We start from the raw sequence: 24655 nt of genomic DNA on the forward strand, positions 1-24655 counted from the left end.
TCTTTCCATTCACGAATCCTTCTGCGCTCTCCGCCATGTTGAAACCTTAAAAGTTCTCTCAACTCTGGTGTCAAAATTAATTCCTAGTTGTCCAGTAGAAAATACGATATGAGGAGGCGTTCACGTGCAATTTTCTACTCGACTTGTGGTATTTACCATAATTACGATACTGCATGATGGCAGCAAAACAGGACAAACAGTCAAATTGTTTATCCCAGTGTTTAACCTTAAGATGGCGCCAAACACGATTTTTGTCGCAAATTCAAGCTTTCAACAAACCTGCGCTAAAATGTCAAAACTATGACCAGGACATGTAAACAGCATTAGTAGACACCAGTTTATCAGCAAGAAAAAGTTAATTTATTGTTAAGTACACTTTTTAAGTCCACCTCCACTTGAACCTGTTAAAAAAAAAGCAAAAAAAAAAAAAGCACTATTATCGATTTTGTGGAGGGTAACGTTTCACATTTAATGTCAATAAAACACAAAATATTTTGCTGATCTATAACAAAAGTTATCTCAAAGCACATAGCACAGGTGAAGAAACACACACAATACGTTATAATATATACTGTATATGAACTGGATGGATAACACAGATGGTATCTTTTGGCTTTGTGGCTGTCAGTTTGTGTTGGGGATGAAAAGTCCATGAAGGTCCAAGTGAACGCTGACAGGAATGACGGCTCGTGCCAGCTCCTCCAACGTCTTGGCGTCGAGCACAAGCATGAACGGGGAGGCGTTAGGGTCCGAAGAGATGATGGATGATAAAATCACACCTGTACAAAAAAGTGATGGAATCTTAAGTACTGTTTCGTCAAAGCAAAAAGAATACAAAAAATGTTGTGAATGTGAAAGCTCAACCGTCGTCTTCGTCCACAGCTCCGGGTGACGCCACGAACACGGGTTCTGACGGGTAGCAGTTGTCCTGATGCCATTCCACATGGGTCCTGGTTACTGTGTCAAACTTAATGATCTGGGGGACAAAGGTTGTGATGATGCATCCATGCTTTGATATTGGGTCTCTCCTTGAGCAATCCTGACTGGTACGTGGGAAGTAACAAAGATAAATACTAACAGATCATATCTCTGGTTCTGACCTTGTTGGGTTGCGGTGACCAGTCCACATTGGATCCGTAGAAGTATCTGTACTTCTTGCCATTGAACTTGTAGTTGATGTTAGGCAACTCCAGACCTGGTGAGGGAATAATAAGACAATTACAAGCCGTTAGAGCATTTGCAGAATCACTATCATAGTGTGCTGAGTGACTCAGCACACATTCAGCGACTCAGCCAGAGTCGCTGAATTATCCATGTACTAGTACAATCTTTGCCCTAACATTGCTACTAGTACTACTAGTGAAGCATGATATGTTAATTAGTTTAATTTTATAATGTCATTAGTGTGCCCAAGTTGTTCTACTAGTGGACAGAGAATGTTATTTGTTAGTGGGAGGGAGGTCCACTTTTAAATGCATTTTTATTAGGTTTTTGGCCAAATATTGCAGTTATAGCTTAATAAAAAGCACTTTTATGGTAAAACGCCGTGAAACTGCTATAACTGAGGAAGTTTGTTGCTCTTTAAAAAAAAAAAAAAAAAAATGATGCACACAACATTGCGGAACGACCAAATATCATTATTGGAAGTCTAATTGTTATTAACGACGCCATCTCCATATAACATAAAATCATCCGTAGCCAATTAAGCCCTTGGCCAAATTTACATTCACCCTATTTTTGAAACAGCTGCTGTTCTGACTACAACGCTGGGTGTGATTATGATGTTTTATGATTGGTCTGTTTTGGCTAGCTACAGACCTCAAAAAGTGTATTTTCCTGTTAGAAAAGTGTCTAGCTAAGTAGGCATTGTTGTCAAATTAGTGCATTTCTATCAATGTATAATTAGTCCAATGAAACATTGGGGGTGACATATACAATACTGACTACTGAAGAAATAATAATAAGCCACTTATGGATAGCTAAAATATGACATTTTCAGGACTGGACAGTTCTGCTTGACATTTTTGTATGATTTCCCACAAAAAAAAAATTCACGAGAATTTTACGTTTACGACAGCGTATTAGGGCCACATATATATATTTTTATTTTTCAGAGGGAACGTAATATTTTTGGGAAAAAAAAAACTTGCCACTTTATAAAGTGGCAAAATTTGCATGAAAAAAACAACTCAAATTTGCGACTTTAGAAAGTGACAAACATGCAAGAAAAAAAACTCGGAAATTTACGACAAATACACATATAATGTGAGGATTTGTTGGTGGATAATGGTGCACTGTTAATAAAATGAAAATGCAGGATTCATTCTTGATTATTAAAACTCATTCACTGCCTTTGACAAGTATACTTGTCAATTGTATTTTTTAGAGCGGTGCTAAATGGGGGCGAATCTGAGCATATCAAAATCTGTAAATATCAAACTTGGAAACAACTTTACTGATGCCCAACCACCGGTAGATGACATCATTACCCCATTTTATACGAAATAAACACAGTTTCAGAGCCCATGGGAGAAATGGCTGTATTTTGGCAAACCTACATTTTTCTACTGTCAATTATAAAAGAACGGGACGGGACAAAAAGTAGGGAATCTATTCTGTCATTTGGTAGATTCGGTTTAGATATAATTATTGAATGTAATATCACGTGAGTATTGGAAATTTTAAAATTTTCTATAATGGCTGGCAGTGAATGAGTTAAAACTTTACTCGTCATACAAGGCAGCTAGTGTGACAACACTTCCTGATCCCCTATCAGCTGACTAGCACTAACCAATCAGAAGATAGCATACTTTAGGTAAATGCAAGTGAATGACGAAGAGCAACAGGTTGCACCCAATGCTTCAAAGTACGAATTCCTAACATGATATGGTTAAGGCATTATATCTCCACGACTGCGGCATCCAACAACTTGAGCAGTGTACAACTTAACGCTGACCTTGGAAGAGAGTTTCCGGCTGGCAGTAGACTTGACCGTCGTCCTTCACAACTGCCGTCGCAATTGTGTCTGCCAGAGTCACCAGGTTGACTCCTTTTGGCGAGTCCTGCGAACATACACGTATGGTGTTGTGGGGCTGAATACTTTAGACTTTGCGATTGTGTTGCTGTTTTTGATTGACTTTAGAGTAAGCTTGCACCCTAAAATGGCATTGAAGTAAACTACTTTTAATATTTTCAACAGTAATTGAGTGCATCACTCAAAGCAATCGTATCACTGCCCTTGGGCCTGACCTTGTTGACATTTAGCGGTAGGACAAACCGCTGGCTGACTGGCGGCGACGAGTTGGAGTTTGACTCAATGAAGCTACTGGTATTCATCCTCAGGTTCTTCATGTAGAACATGTCGTACAAATTGCTATCCTTGTAGGTAATTAGGTCGAACACCACGTGATCCTCAGTCTCATAGGCATTAATGTGATGAAAGACCACCAGGGCGTCACCATAGAAACTAGTGGAAACCCTCTTCCCTGTCGTCCGGTTGAATAGGTGAAAGAAGGTCTAAGAAAGAGCAGAGTGTCAGTTGCTGATTGGCGGCGATGGTGACGGACGGCGTCCAGATGCGTCCGCATACCGCCTCGTCCTTGTCGAACTTGAGACAGCTCCCCCAGTTGAGGCCACGTAAATAGGCGGTCGCCAGTTTGACAATGTCAACTTTGAACGGTTGCTCCACGAATACGATGAAATTGCCGGTCACGCCAAAGCTGTGGAAGTAGCTCGGGAAGAGCGTGGAGCGAAAGGGAAGGGAGCAGATCTGCTGCACTTGCCGCAGGGCCGGTTTCTCCTGCTTACAACCTGAAACGAGCGACGAGAGTCGTCACGCTGCGCTGTGGTCGAAGCCCCACTGGTGAACTTGGAGCAATAGCCAGGAGTGTCTAAACTTTTTTTTTCGAGTACAGGACACAAAATAAATTGATGGATGCAAAGGTCCCTTTGAAATTCTTGCTAAAAGTATATGCTATGCAATTATACAGTACGAATGCCCATCTTACAAGTTTAAGCTTAGTTGATTATGAAAAATAATTTGATCACAGATTAGTTGCGCTGTGTAAAATTAAATCTAAAGTCAACCACAATATTTTCTTTACAATGATATATTGTACAGTATGTGCACCAGCCAGTCATGGCATTCTGATTTATATTGTGTTTGTGGAATATATCCTCCTGACAACCAGCAATTCAAATTTGTCCTCTGTAGTGGACCTTTTTAAACCTGAATATCTCCCACTCAGTGCATACGATTGAATTAACTCCTTTTGTGCTCTCTATAGAGGACATTCAGAGCTTTCCAATGATACCAAATGTGTAAATGGGGCTTTGCTACCTTTGATTGCATCATATAAGAAAATGGCTTCCCTCAGTGCAAGCACTTTTTCAGGAAGAGAAAAAGTAAGTGTATAACACTTTTTATTGAACAGATTTAGGCTTTAAATGTTGTTAGCATGTTTTCTATAAGACTCTTGAGAACACATATTAAAGTATTGTTTGAATTATTTTAACTGTATTTGAGCCAAGCATTTAAGTTAAAAAAAAAATGTCCTCTGTAGTGGACACATCATAGCTTAAAAATAAAAACGTCTTGTTTTTCAAAAAAGCACAAGCATTTATAGTCGATAAAATTAATTAACACAAAACATGAAGAGGAAAATAGAATGAACAAACACTGCCAAGTGTAAAAGTTGTGAAAATAGATAAGAAATAAATAAAGCCAGTATGTCATCAGCGCTTCTCCCTTCCCCTGATTGGTTGACAGAGTCGGTGACACGGGCCACCAATCAGGGAGGAGCTCTCACACAAGCTTCTTCTTCTTCTTTTGGCTTTTCCCTTCAGAGGTCGCCACAGCGAATCAGTTGCCTCCTCTTTAAAAACATACGCTAGTGCTAGCATGTATGCATAATAATCAAGTTGTGTTTGTTGTAAGTTTATGTATTATACAAGTCACACATACCGGAAGGAGTGGCACAATATCCGTGAATTGAATTGAGCAACAAATGTTGCAAAACCTGAAAACCGGCGAGTGGCCCACCCTGGGCTGTAGTTTGGACACCCCTTGCATAAGCTAACAAATGATCTTGAGACTACCTGAAGTATCAGCAGGGACTTTGAAGATGACATACTTTGGTGGACCAAGGCCTACGATGGCGGTGCCCATGTTGTATGTGTTGCCTTCATCGTCATAGTGAGGGTGAGCCGTTGCCAAGTTGATGGCAATATGATTCCTGTAGTTGACCTGAAATTGGTGAAAAATAGAAATGAAAATATCAGACAGTGTGAAGCAGAATTTGCGAGAGTCCCGGCATAACGTTTACCCTTCCAACGGTGTCCAAAGTGACGGGGTCAATCTGGTTAATGTAGTTGATCTCGGAGGAGGCGTAGTAGTCCTGACCGTAGCGGATGATGTTAATCATGTTGTTGTCGGTAAAGTTGGGAATGACATTGCTGAGATGCGTCAACGCTCTGGTGAGGAAGAGACGTTCAGTGTGAAATTCACATTCTCTCAAATACACGACTGAACCAGAGCTGGACTCTGAGCTCCTGTCATGTCAGTCACTATAGGCCACACCCCCACACATACCATCCATCCATTCTTTACACCGCTTTTGCTGTTGGTGATAAACGACAGCAGACAAACCACCATTCAGACTCACATTCTCACCGTCAATGAGTGGAAACTGAACCATCAGTTAAGGCCCACTAGTTATATAAATAAGTTAAAGCACCACTGTAGTTCCGTACGTACGGCACCTGGAGAAGATGTTTTTGCAGGGGTCAGGATAGACCATGGTGCCAAACTCGGAGACGACGATCCGGTCAGCCTTGATGTTTTTCTGATAGGTGTGGCTCTTCAAGAATTTACTTCTGTAAAACACCTCACCTGGAGAAAGGAAAATCTCAACGTCAACAGCAGCATGATATCAGCACAATATTGCCATAATGACATCTATGTAATGGTGGGTGGTCTGAGCCAGCAAAGTGTTCTCTGTTGTTTGCGTAAACATTATTAGGCGTTAGAGATGTAACAATATCCCAACATCACGATACGATTTTATCACGATATGAAGGTCACGATACGATAATTATCACGATATTGTGGGGAGGTTGGCGATACAAAAAGTACAATATCGTACAATATTAGAGCAATGCATATAAACCACCTACAATATCTAATAACACTTAATATTGAGACACTTATTTGCTAATGCGCGCACACATTTAGTTCCTCCACATATTGACTCGGTTCACAAGCATATTGTGTGCCCCTTCATCTGACCATTAGCGTGGAGTTTAAACATAGAAGGGCAAAACATGCCTTGTGAAAATTAAACTGCACTAAAACACTCGCCACTAGAGGGTGCTCAAACTGCACACATGGAAATCAACCTGACTTTTTTTTTTTAAACAGATGTGCTGGTTTTAATATCGCGACATGACGACGACAATATATTGTGACAGTTTTAATATCGCAATATCGCGATATTGCTGTTATCGTTACATCCCTATTAGACACTTTGACCTACATTTATATTTGTTTTGTGAAATATTATTACTGTATTCTCAACTAGGAGTGTTACTATATACCGATATCGCGATAAATCGTGATATTTTGTCTCGCAATAGATTAGCGATACGTCTATCGCGATATTTGTAGTTAATATACAGCCACTATAACGGCGCCATTGTTCATGACTTATTGAGCAATTACTTGGCGGGCCGCTAGAGGGAGCGCCTCATAAGCGCGGCGGGGAAATGTACGGAAGTCTTCAGGCGAAGAGGACTCATGATCTTACTTTTACTTGTGGAAGACATTTATCTGTCCAGCAACTGACTCAGTTTTGCATATGTTTCTATGACAAATGTTTATTATATCTTCGTTTTAAAACATATCTTATGTTTCGACTATTAGAAGAAACTAAAAAGAAACTATTTTATTATTGAAAAAACATTAGTTTATGTCATAAGTAGTTTTATTGTAGATTATCATGGATTTATTACCTGACCAATATATTGATAATCGCGGTATCGTCATATCGTGAAATAATCGTTATCGTGAGCCTTGTATCGCATATTGTATCATATCGTAAGGTACTCAGAGGTTCCCACCCCTATTCCCAACTGTCTGTTCTCTTCACTTTGTAGCATTATATATATATATATATATATATATATATATATATATATATATATATATATATATATATATATATATATATATATATATATATATATATTTTTATTTTTATTTTTTATTTTTGTCCAATCAGATTTCAGTCTGTGTTGCCATGTTAATTTGAACCAGGGCCTTCGGAATCAGTATTGCTGGCCAATGGAACGAGATTAGAGAAAAGAATGTTTCTTGAACCAATGATGATGTAATCGTTCCATTTTCTGGTTGGCTGGTCAGTTTGACAAGCAAAACTCATCATTAGTGCACTGTTATATCATGGTAGCTTGCCATAAAAGTGCCTCAGACTCAGAATCAGAAGCATCTTTATTGACCAAGTACCGTATTTTCCGCACTATAAGGCGCACCGCATTATAAGGCGCACCATCAATGATTGACATATTTAAAAAAAAATTATATAAGGCGCTACAGTAGAGGCTGGGGTTCCGTTATGCATCCATTAGATGGTGGTGCGCTAAAGGGAATGTCAACAAAACAGTCAGATAGGTCAGTCAAACTTTATTAATAGATTACAAACCAGCTTTCTGACAACTCCATTCACTCCCAAAATGAATAAACAGCTGTTTTATTATTTTCTCTGAGGTAAAGTATTAGTATTAGCTAGCGAGCCAAGATGGCGGGATCTTCTGCGCATGCGCGTCACCGATCATGCAGGGTCACCGATAGCGTCTTGACAGCGAGACCTGTGGCGGCTTAATATTGATCCATATATAAGGCGCACTTTATTATAAGGCGCAGGGTCAGCTTTTGAAAAAAATTGAAGGCTTTTAGGTGCGTCTTATAGTCATGAAAATACGGTATGTTAAAGGAGGCATTCTAATAATACAGTCAAAGAACATAAGTAGCCTACAGAGAATCATTAAGCAATATAACGTGTCCAGTTGTGCGGTTTATTATATATTTTGGGTTTTTGTTGCATTTGGTTATGTTGCATTTTTGTGTAGTAGATTTCCCCCGTTAATTATGACGAGATAGTGGTAGCATTAAGAGGTGGATTAAGTCAGGCAAGTCCCCACTGAAGGCCCAGGTAGCAAATTCCGTCCCGCCACGGCATCAACGTTACCCACCGTCTTTGAAAGTGAAGCTGTGAATGAGGGACATCCCATCGAACCAGTGGTTGTACTCCGAGTCGCCCACAGAGAATAGAGCGGGCCCGTTCCTCACCAGCGTTCCCTGCAGCCATGTTGGCACACAACCTGCAAAAAGCACTGGTCAAAGGTCTTCGTCTGGACCGTCACCAACCAACCACGAGTCAACCGAATCGTGACCACTCAGTTGAGGGGTCATTTTCACAACAAACAATCACAGTTGATTTCTCTAGGACAGTGGTTCAAATACCCACAAGGGTCGCGGGGGACTGTATTGTACATAAAAGCTATATTAAATTGTATATAATTGTGTAAAAACAAACTTTCTACAGATTAAATTGAAATGCACTGAACTGAAAGAATTACATCAGAGTACCTCAGGGCTCAGCTAACGCTGGTCATGGCTCACCGGCTTTCTGGGTTTGGTCATGTGACGTTCGCAAGCTGAGCCCCGAGTTAGGCACTGTGATGCATTTTTCAGTCCACAGCAATTGGCTGTATAAAGCAAAATTTCCGCCCCCTGTGATGGATAAATGGGTGGATTTTTCTGCTTTATAATATTCCACAAACACAATATTAATCAGAATACCATGTTTATACTAGTAATTTAAACGTTAACTACAACTGAACTATGAAGGGAGTTGTTCAGTGCCACTAGAGGGTGCCAACGCTTTACCAATCACAATTTTTGTAGCTTGAAGGTATCCATTGACATTTCCATGAGGAGACATATAATTGCCTTTCTGATTTTCCTCACCTTTGACTTGAGCTTTCACAGCCTCTGGTGTTTCCTTCCCGTTCTGAAGAAATAATGATTGCATTTTCACAGCTGAGCTGGACTCCTTAATTTTCCTGCTGCTGCTGTCACTCCGCCATCAAGTTGATGAAAACACACGCAGACAATGTGTACTTATGTGAGCCTTCACTTTATCTGTCATTGGGCGTCCTGTAAATGTTACGTAAGAGCTTGGACCTAAAACAGATTTTTTTTTTTCCTCTCTTGTTGATACCTTTTGAAAACCAACTTACATATTAAATAGTGTGGGGTGAGTGTGTTGTCTTCCTTGTAATTGTTCAAACAATTACTGTACCAGTGACGTTTTTTTTTTCTCATTAAGAATAATTGTGCTTTTAAGTTGTTACTCAACATATACATAACCATGTCACGAAAACCTTTTTTAGCCATATGTCGAGGAAAAGGGATAAAGAAGTCAGATACTGTACGAGACTCAGCAGAAATTACATCAAGCTAATTGCGGTAACAATGCATGGACTTCAGATAACTCCTTTCTTCTATTTTTGTTCAATATTTTCAACCTAAATTGAATATGTTACTCAAACCATCACAACATTGTTGCTAATTTTAGAACTATACATTAATATATATATATATATATATATATATATATATATATATATATATATATATATATATATATATATATATATATATATATATATATATATATACTTTTTAACTACCTAGCTATGTTTGTTCAGACTAATTAGCATAGCAACTAGCACAGCTAGGATAGCATATACACATTGGGGTGGGGGGGAGTCTACATTAGCATTGATTTGAAACAGTCTTCCTGTAGTTTCACTAATACTAAAACTTGAATTAGCATTCGAATAATGTTCAACTTTATTCATTTCTAAGTTATTTATTTAGCAAATATATTTTAATTGTTTTTTAATTAAGGTGCCTGAGTGTCTGTAACTGGTTGTGGCAACACAGCAAAATATATGACAATGAATACAATTTCATAAATAGTGTTAACCTATCCTGTTGTCACATCCAACACGTGTCAGATATATTTAATGTGTTTACTTAACATCATAAAGTCACTCGTTACTTTTATCTGACTTGAACTTTTTTGTCCCTTTTACACAAATCAAACCTGGGGGGGAAAAAAATTGTGTGTTGGTAAATTGCAGACACATTTTGTGTGTGCTACGTGTTGAAATGAAAACAGAATCAGAACATGACCTTCAGACTCTTGTATCTCTAATTGGTTAAATCTGTTTATGGCTTTATAACTACTCTTATCAATGTCACATCACGCCCTCCTGACCTTCTAGTCATATACAGTAATTGCTGACAATTTTATGGTGGCAAAGTACTGACACGAGAAGCACAGATAATTGTGTAATTTAAAAAAAAAAAAAAAAAAAGTAAAAGGAAGTAAAGTAGCAGAAGTAGGCCTACTGATTGGACTCCTTTAAATTAAATTAGAAAGTACAGACTGAAATATATTTAAGTGCAAAATTAAAATATATAGTGCCATATAGTAATATGACAAAATCATGGTACCAAAATAATCCCTGCCTAATATCTTGTTGACAGTGAAATCCTAGTTTTGTATTGCTAACGCTGTTATATTGTTGAAGTCCATTCTAGCCGCGTAAAGGCAAAATGAATACTTATTTGACATTTCAATGAGAGATGTGATGAGCTGATATCCAAAATGTTTCCATATGACAAAGAACTGTACAACTGGTCTTGGATGAAAAATGAAGTTTATTACAAACATTTGACACAGAGCTGTTAGTGGTCACTTGGCAGCTGTTAGATTTGTAGAAATAACACTGTCTGGTTGGTTGCTTCGGTCTGCTGCTCGTCAACAGGGCTGGCGCAACAACAGCACCAAACGCTCGCTTCCCATCTCGACCCGTCATAGTGTGCTTTTCATCACCTTTGTTAGTGCTCTATCTTAGGTCTAAAAATTGAGTACACTATGGTCCGCCTTAAATTCTTCGCAGTGCACTACATTTTTACATCTTAAATGCATCAAACGTAGTGTGCTATGTTTTTCCTTACCTTTTGTTGTCACGTTTTAAACAATTTAGAGTGCAACGTTCCACTTTTAACAGGTTAGAACAATGGTGGACAAAAGTTCAACAGAAGGGCCACATTAGATTTTTTGAAATATGAACTAATGGGCCAGATTATTGTCAGATTAAGCAAAAACAAATAAGAAAGAAGTTAAAATGTAAAATAGCCAACTGTAAATGAATGATGAAATTAACAGTCATGTTAACTGCATGATTTTTAATTTGATTAAAATATATCAACCACTTGAATCAAGTAATTGTTAAATTATTTTATGATATTCAGTTTATTCACAGTACATTGATTAAAGGGAGCATTTGCTATTAATAGTATAATTTTTTTTTTTTAATATTTGTTAAAATTAGTATAACAGTTATATGGATAGAATGACCTGTGGGAGGTGGGGGGGTTAAAAAAAAAAAGAAAAAAAAAAAAAGTCCCCTTCTGGGGCCATCATGCAATATCCAAGAAACCACCACACCCTAGTGAAACAAGATTTTAAAACATGATAGCAAACAAATGGGGAAAAAAAATTAAAGTTGATATAAATGCATTTAAAAACACAGCTAATACACTTGAATTCATTTTGTGAAAATAGCATAATTAATGCACCAAATATTACAGGCCTCATTGTGTGCACATTTGCCCACCATTGCCTTAAAAGGTACAGGTAATGTACCCATAACTGTCGTGTTCACCATTGCCCCCCTTAAAGCATTCAGAAGGGGCTTCATTCCCTCCGTAACCCTTTAGTAGGGTTGCAAAATTTTGAGAATTTTCACGGTGGAAACTTTCCATGGGAATTAATGTAAATAAACCAGGAATTTACTAAATTGAAGTTTTGGCTCTTCATAGCTTAATTTCTTAATAATAATAATAATAATAATAATAATAATAATAATGTCATATTTTTGTTCTGAAATTAAAGTTCCAATGAAATATTTCAAACGTGACACTACTTACAAATCAATCTGAGACATGTTTAAATGTATTATTTTGATGATTTGTGCTTGAATGTTATGATCTATCCATTCATTTAGCACCATTTCCCGTTCAAGTTTTCCAAAATTCCCATCTTCTCTAATTTTCCACCACATCACGCCTACTCCTTGGCAATAGCACACTACGTTCAAGCTTAAACCCAACATAACACAAACTACACATCACTGTGAACCTGTCAATAACTATAAGCGCTACATTCTACCTTTAACCCAGCACTACTTTCTCAGGCTGCATAGTTCCTTAAGGACGAGGGTGTCTGAGAATGGCACCAGAAGAAAGACGCAGACATGTAGACAGTTTGACAGGAAACAGGACGTCGGGACACAGAGAGAAGTTGGGAAGAGAGGACGTTGCACAGGGAGCCATACAAGGAGAAACACAGGAGGTCAGACAGAGAAACAGGAAGTCAGATGCTTGGACGAAATGACGGTCAGGAAGCGAGACGGACAGACGGTGTCATATATGAACGCAAATGCATAATTCGGTATATCCAAAGTGAGCAGAGCTGCACATATGAAGTCACCACGGTGGCGCCACCACAGGTTGGGATGGTCATGATGGTGGTGGCCAGTAGAGACCATAGACCTTTTCAGGAAGATTGTAAACAATAGGCGCCAGGGTGCTTCCGGGGGCAACACGCAAGTGACTACCGCTGACCTGAACTAAAAACAACGGCAAAAACTTGTGCCGCCAGATCATTTGGCAGACGGAACTTTCCACACAGTCGTATGGTGTTCCACAAGGTTCCATTTTGGGGCAACTGCTGTTTTTATTTGTGTGGCAGTTTGTATGCAGCCGTGGCTGTTTTAAAGTGCTCTATAAATAAAATTGAATTGAGAGTTGCCGGTGTATTAGTTGTAGCAGTGCGACCATCAATCAGTCCTTGGTGGAAAATGTCGGGGACTACCGTCTTATAATTGGCTCGAGTTTATATTACTGATAATTCCATCCGAGATTGCTCGTGCCACCCGTAAGTACGTGTGACGTCATGGTGAAAAGGTCTGTTCCGGTATGCCCCACGAAACAAACAAAATCAAGAACTAAGGGTTCAAGCACCGACACAACATGGTCGTCATGGCAATGCTACAGTGGGGCACCACCTAAACAGTCAGTGGACAAAAACCTACACAGGAAGGCGCCACTAAGACACTCCGACGCATCCACACACATACTCTCTCGCGCACACACGAATATGACAAACAGTTTCTCTATTAAGGTGAAAAACAGAATCTATTATTCTTCATATCGATCATCTTCATTATGTTCATCCGATCAGTGGCATGTATGCAGTACAATATATGTGCATCCTCATCATGACAGGGGCAGAGTCACGCAGAGACATCCTAAGGAACTCCGGTTCATTTTTTGTTTTTTTAAACCGTCTCTAGTTGCCAGGCAACGGCAGGTTCCCGGGTTCAAAAGTTCGTGATGTCATCCGTGATTGGCTCGGGGGACCAATCGGATAGCAGTCCTGAATGGATGATGTCTTGGAGGTGTGTTTTTACACTGAAACCACAGGAAGGAGGGCGGGCCTAACGTTACCTGCTACAGGGAGTCTGTGTGTGTCCGTGCGCGGGCGTCATTGTGTGTCGAGTGCGCTGCGTGCCACCCAGCCTTCGGCCGCCGGCGAGTCGCTGTTGGCCGGTCGGTACACCAGACTCTGACCCTGTTGGTTGGAGGCCAGAATTTGAACCTTCTCGCCCCGGAACACGCAGATCTCGTCTTCGCGTACGGCCACAAAGTCCTGAAGCACCAGCACCAACTCCTGAGAGGAAAAAGGCAGTTTCAAAACAAACTGTTCTTAAAGATTAAATGGAAATGAAGATCTAAAGTTGAACTCTTGGGTGGTCATTCATTTGCAAACTACAAGAGGGAGCCTGCATACCACAAGCACCACAATAACCAATTTTAATGTTTTGTTTTTTAAGTGCTCACCTAAACTTCTAATAAAAAAAAATATATATATACTTTCAACTTGGTAATCCCGTGATTGGTACACTAAAAGTGTTTGTGGGTCAATATGTCCCGCTGCATGAATACTGCAGGTCATGACAGGTGAAATTGACTGGAAATGTGTACTGTATAACATTCGGAGGAGAAAAACATAAGCACAATGGTGCCTTGAGATAAGAATGTAATTTGCTCAGTGTCAGCGCTTGGATCTCAAAATTTCTCAAATCAACTTTCCCCATTGAAATGAATGCAAATACAATACATTTCGCCAATTTTAAAAGAGCTAATATTTGCCGACTAATTGGCGTATTTTTTGCTAACTAAACATGTAGGAGGCCACTTTTGTCTTGGTATTTAAGAGTGAATTTTTATTTTATTTTTTTTTAACTCATTTGCTCCCAGTCCAAAAATGTATAAAGCTGTTCTATTTTAAATATTTCCACTGTCCCAAAAACATATTTATACTTTCATCCCTTTTTTATGCTAGTGCATACAAAATGCTTTGATGCAGCCTCTGACCTGAAGAGGTTGCTTAAAGCAGTGGCAGTAATTACAAAAACGGCCACCAGGTGGGCGCAGAGTATAAGAGATCAGCCAGGGCCATGCTGCAAAAAGCTCTTTTCCCCACTGTTTAACAGATTTGTGAATAATGATGAAACTTAGTTATATTCTAATGCTAATTGTTGCAAAACTGAAAGATACAAATATACTTTGTTCTCCTGATGAAAGAATAGACTAATCTTTATTTTGGCAGTTTCCATGTTTTTATAGCAGTAAACCACAATATCCTGTGGGCCAAAAATCAGTCAAAATCCAGTAAAACAGCCAGGAGCAAAGGGGGTTGCTTCAGTGAACATGGCTGGGAGTGAATGAGTTAAAAAAAAAAAAAAAAAAAAAAAAAAACCCTACTCAATGTCTAGTGCTTCACTAGTCGCACTCATATGTCAACTTGTGCAGTTTTTACCGCTTAAGGTTTGATTCCCACCTGGACGCCCTGATCACTGTCTGGCAATGGCTGAGGGGCGTGGCCATTGGGTGTGGGCGGGGCTGAAGGCGATCGCCCCGTCGACAGGGGACGGGTCACCGTTATCCCCCCTTCCTTTTTCTGGTACTCGATAGGAGACTGGAGAGCTAAACGAAAATGTTAAAATGTCAGCGAGGTTCACGGCGCGACGCAGCGCGTCCGGCTCTTTACTCACCAGACAGGAAGTTGTTCTGAGCGTCCAGCAGGGCGGCAATGTTCTCCACCCAGGTGGTCTTGATGTCAGTGGAGGACGCCTGGAGCGTGAAGCGCTCCGCCGAGCCGCGAGACCACAACATAAACTTACAGGGGTCTCCCTCCACGCTGTCCTGCATGGCCAGGTAAATCACCTGAAGACCAAATGAGAGTGAATCCCTGCTAAATTGCAGATTTTGAGGCTTATCCCCCAAGGGGGACTGTGAATGTCATTACCTTTGTCTTATATGGTAAAGCTGGCAAAAAATATCAGCTGAACTAATGTCAGTCGCGCCCTAGTGTTAATTTACTGCTTTGTGTGTTACAGTAGCAGTTGTTTGAAGGTTTATCATTTCTGTAACATCGATGCTAATTGCCATTTGCTTGTCTATGATTGCTCGCATTATAAATTAGCACTAAGCTAGCAAACATTTGTTAACTTATGGTCTTTGGACTTTGGTCTTTAGACGATGCTGAGTTCTTTTGCTGTCTGCAAAAGTTGCTTCACGTATGTTAAAGTAATTGAAGGTATACTTACCGTAACATTAAGGCTAATTTAAGGTCGCCCGTCTTAATGCTTCACATTATGTTATCAGGCTTTTGTTATATGGTTTGGTTTAATGTGTTTGTGTTTTAAATAAACAGTGTTTAATTCCCTTTTGTTTTATGTGCCAGTTTATTAATTTTAATTATTTTTTTTTTAATTCCCGTTAATTATATGTTTCGTTTATTATATGGTTTTTACATTTTTGTATTTTTATTTTTTATAAATGCTTTTTCATTGATCATTTATGTTTTTTTAATTTAGTCTTTTTTCCCATTAAAAGTATGTTTTTTTTAATGTACTTATTATACCGCGCCATATATATATATTTTTCGTTTATACTATATATTTTTTTCATTTATGATATGTTTTCAGGCTAACACCTCACCACACACTTTATACGTGCACTAGATAAACGTTACCATACCGTACTTATCTCTTAAATACAGTAGGCCTAAACACTGACAGTATTCAAATCTTTGTAGATTTTAAAATAATGATAATAAAATAGAATTAAATTAATATCCAAAATATTTGATAGACAAAAATATAAGGGCGATCAATCAATTTTTTTTTTCCCGGGTCGGTATGTTTTCCAAAAAAAGGTAAGGTCTGTAAACCTAAACTGGATGTGACAAACAGCTTGATGTTTTGTGAGCATTAATGTGTTAAATGAAATTGGGTAAAACATTTTTTTAATGTGGTCTCATCTTATCAGATCTTTTTTGTTGTTGTTATTATTATTATTATTATTAACAGATTGTGAGCGGGTCTGGATAGTATCCTCCATGATAAACGTGGCTTCACTGAACAGTTCTACAACTTCTTGACCAGTCAGCCCAGTCTGACCTTGATGCTGTTCTTGAACTGGTATCCTGGATTGTTGGATCCTTTGCGAAGGAGTTCGCTGAAGATGATAATCTGCTCAAACAGGAAAACCCGGCGCTCCTTGCTCCGAGACAAAACTCCGCCATCCTGCTCCCACACACAGAAGGTCTCCTGTTGCAGCAGCTTGCCCTGAGAGGTCAACTTCCCCTGAGGACAGACACACGTGGGGTCAAGGTTCGCTAAAACTCTGAAGAACTGAAGCACGCTCAGCATTGTCATGCCATATACTGATCACATTTGGCCTTCCTGTCGCCAAGGTAGTGCACGCTAAATGGAAGAGGACATCAGATAAACCTCTGATGCTTTTTCAACATATTTGGTTGAAAGTAGTCGAGGAAGAATATGCAAAATATGCATACCCAGACCGCTACTAGAAGATCACATTTAAATGCAAGGTAATGTTAATATTTTACTTTTGGAACCAGCTGTGAGAGTTTGGTGCAATAATAAATACTATGAAATTGCTACTAAGGTAGATATCTAGCTAACTAACATGGCCAGTCATTTACTCAAGAATTTCAAAATACTGTAACACGTTTTGTGCTGCAATTGCAACACTTTTTGCTCATCATTATCATGGTAGAATCCAATGCCTGGTGAGAAAATACTGACTTACTTGATCTTTGCCACAGTATCTTGAAACCGGCTTAAAACTTGAGACTTACTCCCACCTATGAATTTTGGAAGTAATTCAGACGTTTCTTGTGTATAATCATACCTCGTATCCCTGCAGGCGGCCGAGATTCATCATGTCATTGCAGCGCTTGGGGACCAGCGACATCAGCTCCAGTGCTTTCTACACAAACATTGAAGCAGGTGGTGACTAATACAACGGTCGAGTTAGGCTTGTCTAGTTAGCACTTTAGAAACCAACCTCGATCTCCTCGCAGTCTAGCCCGGCTTTGGCCGTGTACTTCAGGAAATCCTGAGGCGCATGCAAACCATCTTAAATATTTGAAAAGCGCCGTAAACGTAACATGTCATGTGACTGACCTTCAGCAGGAGCTGATACTTGGTGATCCTCTGGATGGGCTTGATTAAGTAATCACTAATGGACATCCTACAGCTGATCTCATGCTGGATTTCCTGTACATGCATAAATGAGTCAGGACTACTTTCAACAGTGGATGAATATAAACTGACGTCATCTACGGCAAGTTTTCCCAACATGTACTCGGACCATCTATGTAATTGTATTCATGGTATGGTTATCGTTTCCATCTTTGAATGTTGGCTACAAAAACAAGAGACACAGTTGATGCCAATCCCTGCTTTAAGGTATGCAGTACAAGTGCAGAAATATACAGTACCTCAAAGAAGGTCTCATACTCGATGACGATGTACTCTGACCGTGGCTTGTTCTGACAGTAAACCACGTACATGTGAAGGCGACGCTCCTGCAGTGCGCACACACAAACAAGAAGAGGAGAATCAGTGACATGCGCTGTTCACGTCTATTGGTTTATGAACGCTTTAAAAAAAAAAAAAAAAAGTGTTTCACTCACATGTCTGATGAAGAGGTCGGCCAGAAGGTCGTGGTTTTGAATACAACGCTCCAATTCGACTAGGAAGAAACTAGAGGACAACATACAACGAGTGTGTTGTGTGTGAATGCATGAGAGTGATAAATAGTGATTCTTACAACCTACATACTGTATCTAAAATCATGGATAAAATAAAAGTAAAAATAAAGTTTGAAATCAGCTTCTGTTGGTATGATTTTGTGGGTATGTCTTGTAATTGTGGGAATGCTGAAAGCATTCAGCATTCCCACACAATTTCTTAGAAATTGCACTTAGCGGTAGTCTAGTTGTTAAAGTGTTTGTTTTATCACAGACAGTAGTAGTAGTAGCAGTAGTAGTAATTATTTTTTTAGAAATTTTGTCTCAACATAAACACAACCCTTTTACTAAAACTTTTTGTATCTAGAGGACGAGAAGAAAGTGAGCTACATGAATCAGCACAAAAATACTCTCACCCTGAGTAGACCTACTCTGTTTTTTTCCCCCAACCATAATAGTGTCCCTCAAACGAACGTAACCCTTTTACTCATATCAGAAAAAGACAATGTATTACGTTTTTTCTATATATTATGCTAAGTTTGTTCTTGACCAGTGAGCACAGCAGCTAACACAGCTAGCATGTACTCATCAGCAAATGCCATAACATTAGCATTGATTTCAAACCCTGTTTATGTGATTGGAGTAATGATAAATTTCAATTAGTATTCAAATATAACATTCTTAATTTAATTGCTAATTAATTATTGTTTATAGATTTTTTTTATGCCTCCTGGAAAAAATATCTACCCAATCCTCATTATTCATACTGCATGATTTTCATGTAAATAATGAATTTCCATAATATGTTATATATGAAATATACACCCCCGCGACCCTTATGAGGAATAAGCGGTCAAGAAAATGGATGGATGGATGAAATATACACATACTGTAACTGGATCATTAACTTTTTTTTTATCATCCTTACAAAAACCTATCAAGTATTCAATTGCATAATCAGTTGTGAATAAATACAATTGCCTATATATACACACGGTACAGAGTACACAGGTATTGCGGTGGGCTTAAATTTGTAAGCTTTTAAACTCCATACGTATATTTTTTAAATTTTCTATTTTATATCTCTCCTTTTTATATTTGTTGAAATAATTCTTTTAAAAATATTTATTTGCTATTATTTTTTTTAAATATAATGTGTTTCAGTTGCCTGAGTGCCCGTTTTTTTTGTTTTTTTTTAATAACCTAAATAACCAATTTTCCCAAACGTTGGCATATCAATTGACCTCCAACTCTACAGGACCCATATACAGTAACTGTCACTCACTCGCGATGCCAGTCATAAATCTGCTGGATGTTGCCAAAAACAATCTTGTCTTTTCCCCTCATGTCCTCTGGGATCCCTCTGACATCCAACCTTGACATAAAGCCCTGCCACACACACGCATAGGTGTCAGGTACATCAATAAATTGTGAATTACGGTGTACACATTTGGCATCTAACCTCAACAATGACGCCCAAGTCCTTCACGTAGTCCTTCTCTGATTGGACCATCTCGTTCACGACAAACCTACACAGAGAGGCACCCAATGTTAAGCTCACCACATTGAGAGTGCTAAATTAGTCATCCTTCTCCACGAGGAGTGCTTTGGTCTCACATGCGTCCTCTCATAGCTTTGTTTTGCTGCTCACTGTCCGACTCATTAGAGCTTTGGTCCGAGTCGAGGGCCTGCGGACCAATGACAGTCATATAAAGACAAAACACATTGCAGCCAGGGAGTCCAAAAAAAAAAAAAAAAGTGGTCATTAAATATTACCGCAGTGTTGTTCGGATCTTTAATGATCTGCATGGGAGGCGGTAAAGGGGTGTGACTTTCTTCTTCTGGCTCCTCCTCTCCTCCGCTTTGTGCCGCCTCATCCTTCTTGGTCTTCTTTGCAAAAATAAAAAAATAAAGTAATCTGCTGTCTTTTTCCCTAATATAGGCCTACTATGAAAAATCTGTCTGAGTTGTGGGCCGGCAGTCTTGAAAATGGATTAAAAAACAACAACAACAAAACATGCTAGTGTTAGGGTTGATGCTAGTGTTAGTATTTATGTTAGCGGACTGACAGGCTAAGCTACTGTACGTGGTTGTTTTCATTATACAAGGGGTAGTTCTCTCTGTTTTAGTCAAAGCATAAAAAAAACAAAAACAAAACAAAAAAAATCGGCAGAATGATGCTTCACACTTCATAACTCAAGTCACTTGTATCTCAAGGCACCACTGTTATCAGTCACTTTCTATTGTCTGTTTTGTTTCGAATGTCAATCAACAATATAAAGACTGAATGATAGCCAGATTTTTGCCTTGTGTGCAGTTTCATTCTTTCTTGTGTGTTCGTACCATTGTTGAGTTCCCTGTGAGGGGCATATTCACTTCTGGCCTGTTGTCCCGCCTCCTATTTCGAATTGGAGCTTTCTTCTGTCCATCTGCTTTTCCTTGACTCAATCTCCTAACAGGACTGGTCAACCAGCGCTGTGATGACATACACATTACCTTCAAGTTAGGCAGTGATTATGGTATAATAGGTATGAAAGTGGTTTAAGATTTTTTAATTATTTCTGAATTTTCACTATTAATGCCAGGGTTCAAGCTAGCTAGCAAGATACTGTCGATAGTATGTCATAGCATGAATCTGAGTCTGACTAGTATCATCAGAAATGACCTAAAGTCCTCTTTACCTTCAAGGTGTTTCCTGTCCCTGAGCCGCTACGTTTCGGTGCTGGTGAACTGGCAGCGCCCCCTGGAGTCCCACCCACATTGGAGACCACAGTGGATGTCCCACCTGGGAGGAAAGACAAGGTAAGGTCAAGTCATAAGTCTCATATTGTCAAGTTTTAGGGAAGTCCCAAGTTACTGGCCAAAATCAACAAAGTCAATTCATTACTTGGGTTGTCATAAGTCAAGATGAAGTAAATATAGCTTACATGTCTCTGTGGGTTTTCTATCAATGGATGACGTTAGATGTACCCGTTTCTTAACTTTGAGTTTTAAACCTTGCATATGTTGCCATTCTTTTTCTTTTCCTCCCCTTGATTAATGAAAAAAATCATTGATTCTAAATGTAACAATTTTTTGGAGTTGTAGTCTTCATTTCCCAAAAAACAAAAAAAACAACTCTTAAAAACAAATGGCACACCATCTTGAAAAGTCTGACTTTCAAATGTAAACAGTCAAGACTTATCAACTTAGTTCAAGTTGAGTCTCATTAACACAAAGTCAAGGTTGAATCTAGACAAGCAAGTCCCAAGTCCTAAAACTGGCAACATACTACTGATGCAAGTCATGTGACTCGAGTACCCCCCCCCCACACACACACACCCATGAAAAACTAGGCAGTAGTTCATTTTCTATTGTGTCTTACTTGGAGTGGGTTGAGTGTGCAGTGCAACTGTCTCAGGGGTTAATGGTCCAGAATCTGCTGAGACAAACACACAGGTACATACACTTAAAGTGAAAAATATTTACGACAAATAATGTATCTTAGTTCATCACCTACAGAATGCCAGTACATAATGGCAGGCATACCATTTAAATTATCTTCCAGTAGACACCAAAGGTATGATCTCACACAATCTGGTACACCACTTATAGTTTTGTAAATATGAAGACATAACACTCAAACCACAAGTGGGTACACCCCATAAATCAGTAGTGTCCAAACTACGGTCCGGGGGCCATTTGCGGCCCGCCGTCCATTTTTTAGTGGCCGCGACATGTGCTAAAAATGGCATTTGACTCAGTTCAAATAAAATAAAATAAAATGTTTGGAGATGGTCAAAGTAAGAAGGGAGGGTATCGAACTAAAACTAATTAAAAAAAAAAAAAAAAAAAACTAAAACTAAAATTCAAAAAACAATATTGTTACCGAAAAAAAAACAAAAAAAACAACAAAAAAAAACAAAAATGCTTTTTAAAAAACGAAAACTAACTGAAACTACATTTTATGTTTACAAAAACTAACTAAAACTAACTATAATTATAGCAAACATGTCCTTCGTTTTAGTCTTTAGTAATTAATGTAATGCATGAGCCTTTGGGGATGATTTTAAATGTGATTTTTAGTAGATTTATTTTGATATAAACCGGAATAATGACGTTTGAAAGTATGTCACACAGAAGTGACATCATCACCAGCCAATAGAAAAGCACCTTCAGATGACGTCGCTCCCATGGTGTTTTTTAAATATTGCGCACAAGTGATACACATTTAAAAAATATATATATTTAATAATAATACTAATACTGAAACTAACAAACTAAACTAAAACTAAGCATTTTTTTTTAATGAACTAAACTAACAAAAACTAACAGAACCACCCTGAAAACTAATAAAAACTAACTAAAATGAAAAACTCCAAAACTATAATAACCCGACTACCATATCACAAATAAATGGGTTTATATACTGTAGCATTTTTCTAAATATGCAAAAGCACAAATAAATTATTTGTATAATTTTTAGGACTAAGCACAATTTCTCTTCATAACATTATGTGGCCCTTGCGTCCTTCTGATTTTCTGGATGTGGCCCTCAAATGAAAAAGTTTGGATACCCCTGCTCTAAATTAAAATATCCAAATTGGGCCCAATCAGACATTTCCCCTGCTTAGCGTTATGTCACTCGTTAGTGTTACAAGTTCTCAGGTGTAACTAGGGAACAGGTGTGCTCAGTTAAGTATCATCACTTTCACACTCACTCATACTGGCCATTGGAAGTGAAATATGGCAAAGAAGTTTCTGAGGATCCGAAACAAAGAATTGTTACTCTAAAAGAATTGTTTTTACAAAAATGTACAGGACATACTACCCCACATATCCACCATGACATTTTTTAAATGTCCATAAAGGTTGGGAAATACTTGACACATCTGCATACATCAGGTGTACGCGTCACATTGATTCACACGGACAAAGAAACCTGCGTGTCCAGTCTAACACGCCTGAAACATTCCTGTTACACGTCAACACACTGGCTGTCAATGTTTAACCACCTCTCCCACAAAACACTTGAGTATCGGACCCACCTCGCCCGTCCTCACACGTAATCCAGCCCCACACCATAGAACAATCCCAGCATGCACTTCTGCCGCGCCGCATGCTTCAGTGCGCATCCATGTGGACAAAGCAGACGTCGGGGAGACCCACAGATAAGCGGCGCGCTCGTTCTGAACAGCTAGACCCAAGTCCAGAGGAGTACCAGTAAAGGGGTGGGGCTTAGCCTTAGAGGTGGGGTGTATACGGGAGTGTGGCTTGTGATGAGCTGTGATTAGTTGGTTAGTGACAACAACAAAACTAAAGTGCTTTAAGATGGGTTGGTGACATCATGTGAAATTCATGATTAAGGAAGTGGAAATAAAAAAATTCATTCATCCATTTTCTACAGTGCTTGTCTTGTCAGTCGCAGGGCACATGCAGACAAACACAAAGCAGAAGGCAATTGAAAACTATTCTGTGCAATATTATGTTCTATAAGCCTCCACTTGTCTAAACACAGTACAGTATTCTGATTAAGATGGTGTTTGTGGAATATGAATTAAGCAGCAAAATCCACTCATTTGTATCCATTTCAGGTGGCAGCCATTTGACCACTTGTTGCCCACTGAAAATGACATCACAGTGCCTAAGGGCTCAGCTTGCAAATGTCACATGACCGAACCCAGAAAACAGGTGATCAGTGATAGGTCGCTAGATGAGACCTGAGCAACTGTGATGTTATTAATCTGAATGCCATGTTTAGACTCATGGCGGCACATAGAGTATATTATTGTAAAGAAAATTATTGACTTGACTTCGCCTTTAAGTGTAACTTGTCACATTCAAATGTGGTTACAATTTTTAATAAAAAAAAAAATCATGTAACTTTTTTACAATTTAATTTTTAAATTAAAGTGTGATAACTTGTTGCATTAAATGTATCTTAAATTAATTACAAATTGTGACACATTTTTATGTAATTATTTTTACATTTTATTTTTTAAAGAAAAGTTTGATAACTTACATTCAAATGTATTTAAAATGTTTAACTAAAATAATTAGCATCGAATTCTCATTTAACTTTTTTAAAACAATTTATTTTTCATAAGTTTGCATGGTTGTCACAAAACTTAACTTGTTTTATTACATTTTCAGTTTCCTAAGTTTGGTAACTTGCTACATTGAAATGTATTTAATTTTTTAATATTGACAAAATGACAAATTTTCTGTATTTATTTATTTACATTTTTTTTCAGTCAAATGTGATAAGTTGTTACATTCACACAGTTAAAATTGTACATTCAAAAAATATCTTCTTGGGTCTTCATCCACTACTGGCCCCTAACTCCACCCCATATTCCAAAAACTTGTATATTATGTTAACTGACAACAAT

General features: G+C 38.5%; 2 protein-coding genes across 6 annotated transcripts in view; both read right to left on the bottom strand.

Moving 5' to 3' along the window:
* Nucleotides 1–431: 431 nt before the first annotated feature.
* Nucleotides 432–9187, bottom strand: bco1l (beta-carotene oxygenase 1, like). Of its 2 annotated transcripts, none has more exons than XM_077515384.1 (11): nt 9044–9187; nt 8266–8394; nt 5761–5890; nt 5325–5472; nt 5098–5245; nt 3590–3810; nt 3250–3516; nt 2957–3062; nt 1101–1195; nt 865–976; nt 432–779 (listed from the first exon to the last, which is right to left on the bottom strand). In XM_077515384.1, the coding sequence occupies exons 1-11, from the start codon at nt 9105–9107 to the stop codon at nt 625–627; spliced, it is 1575 nt and encodes a 524-aa protein (XP_077371510.1). In that variant the 5' UTR covers nt 9108–9187; the 3' UTR covers nt 432–624. The 2 variants fall into 2 exon arrangements, with proteins under 2 accessions (XP_077371510.1, XP_077371511.1); XM_077515385.1 differs by lacking the exon at nt 9044–9187 and adding an exon at nt 8663–8706.
* A 1602-nt stretch (nt 9188–10789) lies between these two features.
* LOC144014423 (kalirin-like) overlaps nt 10790–24655 on the bottom strand; it is a 37134-nt gene continuing 23268 nt past the window's right edge. For 2 of the 4 annotated variants that reach the window (XM_077514281.1, XM_077514285.1), the window contains exons 42-57: nt 21649–21705; nt 20966–21069; nt 20628–20759; nt 20061–20174; nt 19902–19972; nt 19747–19813; nt 19570–19673; nt 18228–18297; nt 18033–18119; nt 17716–17808; nt 17597–17647; nt 17441–17518; nt 16684–16869; nt 15274–15445; nt 15060–15205; nt 10790–13886 (exon numbers count right to left, since the gene is read on the bottom strand). In XM_077514281.1, the coding sequence (XP_077370407.1) occupies nt 13701–13886; nt 15060–15205; nt 15274–15445; nt 16684–16869; nt 17441–17518; nt 17597–17647; nt 17716–17808; nt 18033–18119; nt 18228–18297; nt 19570–19673; nt 19747–19813; nt 19902–19972; nt 20061–20174; nt 20628–20759; nt 20966–21069; nt 21649–21705 (1718 nt within the window). In that variant the 3' untranslated portion in view covers nt 10790–13700. The remainder of the gene's footprint in view (nt 13887–15059; nt 15206–15273; nt 15446–16683; nt 16870–17440; nt 17519–17596; nt 17648–17715; nt 17809–18032; nt 18120–18227; nt 18298–19569; nt 19674–19746; nt 19814–19901; nt 19973–20060; nt 20175–20627; nt 20760–20965; nt 21070–21648; nt 21706–24655) is intronic. The other 2 variants (XM_077514283.1, XM_077514282.1) reach the window with 2 other exon arrangements.

Source organism: Festucalex cinctus, chromosome 2 (genome assembly GCF_051991245.1).
Source record: "Festucalex cinctus isolate MCC-2025b chromosome 2, RoL_Fcin_1.0, whole genome shotgun sequence".
Taxonomy (NCBI): domain Eukaryota; kingdom Metazoa; phylum Chordata; class Actinopteri; order Syngnathiformes; family Syngnathidae; genus Festucalex; species Festucalex cinctus.

Excerpts from the sequence above, each read along its gene's own strand:
- bco1l (XM_077515384.1), bottom strand. The coding sequence starts at position 9,107 with ATGCAATCATTATTTCTTCAGAACGGGAAGGAAACACCAGAGGCTGTG. Across the intron at positions 8,395-9,043 it reads TGTGAAAGCTCAAGTCAAAG|GTTGTGTGCCAACATGGCTG; the intron begins GTGAGGAAAATC and ends TGCTTTTTGCAG. Across the intron at positions 3,063-3,249 it reads TACCGCTAAATGTCAACAAG|GACTCGCCAAAAGGAGTCAA; the intron begins GTCAGGCCCAAG and ends GTATGTTCGCAG.